This window comes from Sapajus apella, unplaced genomic scaffold, assembly GCF_009761245.1.
Source record: "Sapajus apella isolate SASKATOON/1434 unplaced genomic scaffold, GSC_monkey_1.0 scaffold17, whole genome shotgun sequence".
NCBI classification, from domain to species: domain Eukaryota; kingdom Metazoa; phylum Chordata; class Mammalia; order Primates; family Cebidae; genus Sapajus; species Sapajus apella.
Genome location: NW_022436957.1, coordinates 12,806,126 through 12,810,392, shown reverse-complemented (window position 1 = coordinate 12,810,392; position 4,267 = coordinate 12,806,126). Strand labels below are relative to the sequence as shown.

At 39.7% G+C, this 4,267-nt stretch overlaps 1 protein-coding gene across 9 annotated transcripts in view; it reads right to left on the bottom strand.

Moving 5' to 3' along the window:
* REPS2 (RALBP1 associated Eps domain containing 2) overlaps positions 1-4,267 on the bottom strand; it is a 221,826-nt gene that overhangs the window by 105,383 nt on the left and 112,176 nt on the right. For all 9 annotated transcript variants that reach the window (XR_004271124.1, XM_032285998.1, XM_032286002.1 and 6 more), the window contains exon 6: positions 2,531-2,666. Coding sequence is in view for 8 of the 9 variants with exons in the window: in XM_032285998.1 (XP_032141889.1) it covers positions 2,531-2,666 (136 nt within the window). In the remaining variant the exon portion in view is untranslated. The remainder of the gene's footprint in view (positions 1-2,530; positions 2,667-4,267) is intronic.

The following is a 4,267-nucleotide window of genomic DNA, read 5'->3' as shown; positions in this document are numbered from 1 at the left end:
GGGAGGGAGGGAGGGAGGAAGGAGGGAAGGAGGGAGGGAGGGAGGGAGGGAGGGAGGAAGGAGGGAAGGAGGGAGGGAGGGAGGGAAGAAGGAGGGAGGGAGGGAGGGAGGGAGGAAGGAGGGAAGGAGGGAAGGAGGGAGGGAGGGAGGGAGGGAGGGAGGAAGGGAGGAAGGAAGGAAGGAAGGAAGGAAGGAAGGAAGGAAGGAAGGAAGGAAGGAAGGAAGGAAGGAAAGAAGGAAGGCCGGGCGGCCATAGAAAACATAGAGTGAAAATACGGTATAAAAGATGAAAAATGGTTCACCTCTATAAGGTCCTTAACATAAATGGAGCTTGCAGGACTGGAAGTTGCTCTGGGTAAGTCACAGAGTGAGTGGTGAGTGAATATGAAGGCCTAGGACATTACTCTACACTACTTTGGACTTAGTAAATACTCTACACTCGGGTACACTAAATTTACAAAAAAAAAATTTCCTCTCTTCAATAATAAATTAACCTTAGGTTACTGTAAGTTTTTCACTTTAAAAACTTTAAAATTTATTTTAACCTTCTTGACTCCTTTGTAGTAACACTTGGCTTAAAACAAAAACACATTGTACAATTTTAAAACAATTTAAAGAGTGTAGTTGAATTGTTTGCAACTTAATAGACAAATGCTTGAGGAAATGGATGCCCCATTCTTCATGATGTGCTTGTTTCACATTGTGTGCCTGTATCAAAACATCTCATGTACCCCAAAAATATATACACCTATGTACCCACAAAAATTTAAAAATTTAAAAAAATTGTACAGCTGTACAAAAATTTTTCTTTCTTTATATCTTTATTCTATTACTTCTATTTTTTAATTTTTTGATTTTTTTAACTTTTAAACTTTTTTGTTAAAAACTGAAATACAGATATTTATCAGCTTAGGCTCTCACAAGGTCAGGATCATCAATAACACTGTCTTCCGCCGCCACACCATGGAGGTGACTAGAAGGGGACAATAATACGCAGGGAGCTGTTGTCTCCTATGATGACAATGCCTTCTTCTGGAATATCTCCTGAAGTTCCTGCCTGAGGCTATTTTACGGTTAACTTTTTTTATATAAGTAAGAGTATACTATAAAGTAACAATAAAAGTATAGCATAATATATAATAAGCTAATAAGGGTCATTTAGTGTTATTATATACTGTACATAATCATATGTGCTAGGCTTTTATACAACTGACAGCACAGATTTGTTTATATCAGCATCATCACAAAAATGTGAGCACTGCCTTGTGCTACAACATCATGATGGCTACAGCATCACTAGGTGATGAATGGAGTTTTTCAGCTCCATGATACTGTTATGGAACTGCCACCACTGACTGACTGAAATATCTTTATGTGGTAACTGTAGGTAAGAGAAAATCACTGGGGCTATGTAATAGGTACACAGAGGTTTGTTACACCAGCCAGTCTAGTTGTGTCTACATCTGAAATTCTGCAAGATACAAAAGTTAAAAAAAAAAAAAAAAAAAAAAACATTTCTAACAATTACCTGTTTGCATTTGGCTAAATACCTGCATATGTCATGAAGAAACTCACCTGAACACAGGGTAAGACTAGCAAGTGGTCAAATCATGCAATACGGGTTTCTGCTTATTTTTCTTTAATCATAACATCAACATTAATTTGTTATATCTGTACTATTCTGCCATCAATAAAGCCATTACCACCAATCAGGAAATGATGTTTGCAATTATTTATATAAGTATATTTTAATTTTATGTGCCTCATTTCACAAGATTAAAAAAATCTTAGCCTACACTTCAATATGGCAGGTTACAATTATTAAGAACATACTGTTATTCTTCAAATTTTTAAATCTAAAAAGAAAGGTTTATGAATTTTTCTTCCAGACTCTACTATTTCACTGTTAGTTTAGTCCTTCAGCCTGGTAAAATGTAGCCACACTGGCATTACATCAGTTCCTCTCAGCTTGAATTTTACATGAGAATTCAACAGGAATCTATATATCTGAAGACAACCCAGAACAACTGACAAGTGGGAAAGCACTGGCCAATTTTTCTTCCCCAATTTAGTTTCTCTCAAAAAAGCTGGAGGAGAAACACTTGAGCCAAAGAAAACGAGCCTGAGTTTGAAGTTTGAAGGCACAAATAACAAAAAGACCTGCGACACCAACTCATTAGGGGACCACATTCTGTCCTTGCTCGAGCTCTAATATAAAGAGGAAGCAATGAGAGGCGGCCCCTCAGCACGACACTCTTATCATTTCGAGAACTGCCTCAGCTGATAAGGTGCAGGTCTGGGCCAGATTCCCCCCAAATTCCCATTTAAGCCTTTTGAAACGGAAACATAATTTTCCAAATGTCATTGGCAACTTTTTTTCTGCATGGTTTACATCTGATAAGAACTTGGACCTTAGATGAAAACAAACTGAAATCACGGAAGGCCACCATATCCATTTTGCATGAATGATTTCTCAAGATGGTGGCTGTGATTCCAGTGACAGCTATGCCTGGGGAGCCCACATTTTTACCTGAAATGAAAGAGCTTGGGTCTGGCTGAAGGGATCGAAACTGATTGACATAGTACTCGCGCTGTTCTTCTGTTATCCTCCAGGGTTCATCGAGGTAACTGCTGTTATCCTGTAGTTCTCTCTCCACTGAAAAGGACTTTAAGAATAAATTTAAAAGTAAATGCTCAGAGAACCTGTCTTTAGTGAGATGAAGTAAAAACATTAAACACCAATAAAAGTTATTGTGTGTTATGCTTAATTTTTTTCCTCAATTGAAGAAATTTAAATGCCTCATAACTAGAATCTAACCAGAACATAAATTTAAAGGCAGACATCATGCTTTATATATTTTCTGTATTCCTCAAAGTTAACAGGACTGAGGCATGAAATACTGAATACTAAATGACAAAAAAAAATTATAATTGTAATGAAGGAAGGGTTAAAAAAAGATGATCATTCTTATCTTCCACTATTCCTCACATTTTTGTCCTTTCAGATTAGCTGAGTGGATAATAAAATAATCTGAATTCTTTTTTTTTTTTTTTTTTTTTTTTGAGACGGGGTTTTGCTCTTGTTACCCAGGCTGGAGTGCAATGGCGTGATCTCGGCTCACCGCAAACTCCGCCTCCTGGATTCCGGCAATTCTCTTACCTCAGCCTCCTGAGTAGCTGGGATTACAGGCATGCGCCACCATGCCCAGCTAATTTTTTATATTTTTAGTAGAGACAGGATTTCACCATGCTGACCAGGATGGTCTCGATCTCTTGACCTCGTGATCCACCCGCCTGGGCCTCCCAAAGTGCTAGGATTACAGGCGTGAGCCACCGCGCCCGGCTTGAATTCTTTTTTAACCATGAAGAAGAAACTAGAACAGCTGTAACCATATATGTTTTACTGTTGCAGTTATACTGAAACGCTGTATAAATCCAGGAATCAAGAGCTCTAATTCAAATCCCACATTTCCAGGTCCTACTTGAGTGGCAAGTCAGGACCACTGAACCTCTCATTTGGCATTTGTGAATTAGAGATAATATTTAGTAACAGAGCTGGGTGGTGAGAACAGCTGTCATGGTACCACAATAAACAGGGTAACAAGGAGTGCATCAGACCTGCCACTAGAGGGCATGCAAGTCAAATTTGAGGATTTAAGAGCCTAGAAAACCAGGGAAGAAGTGCAGGAGAAAACAAAGCTATAGTAGGCATTGGGGCACTAAGAAAAATGTCGATGCTGGGAGGAGGCGTGGGCCTTCATTCCATCCCTCCCATGAACCCTAAGACTAAAGTGCTACTTGCCAAGGACCACCTTCATGGGACCAAGAAGTGGGTGAACACAAGAAGACTGAGGCTTGGCTGGGCACAGTGGCTCACACCTGTAATTCCAGCACTTTGGGAGGCCAAGGTGGGTGGATCACGAGGTGAGGTGTTCAAGACCAACCTGGCCAACATGGTGAAACCCCGTTTCTACTAAAAATACAAAAATTAGCTGGACATGGTGGTGCACACCTGTAATCCCAGCTACTTGGGAGGCTGAGGCAGGAGAATCACTTGAACCTGGGAGGCAGAGGTTGCAGTGAGCCAAGATCATGCCACTGCACTCCGGCCTGGGCAAATAGAGTGACTCCACCTAAAAAAAAAAAAAAAAAAAAAAAAAAGAAAAAAAAAAAAAAAGAAAGAAAGAGAAAGAGAGAGAGAGAGAGAGAAGAAAGAAGGAAAGGAAGGAAGGAAGGAAGGAAGGAAGGAAGGAAGGAAGGAAGGAAG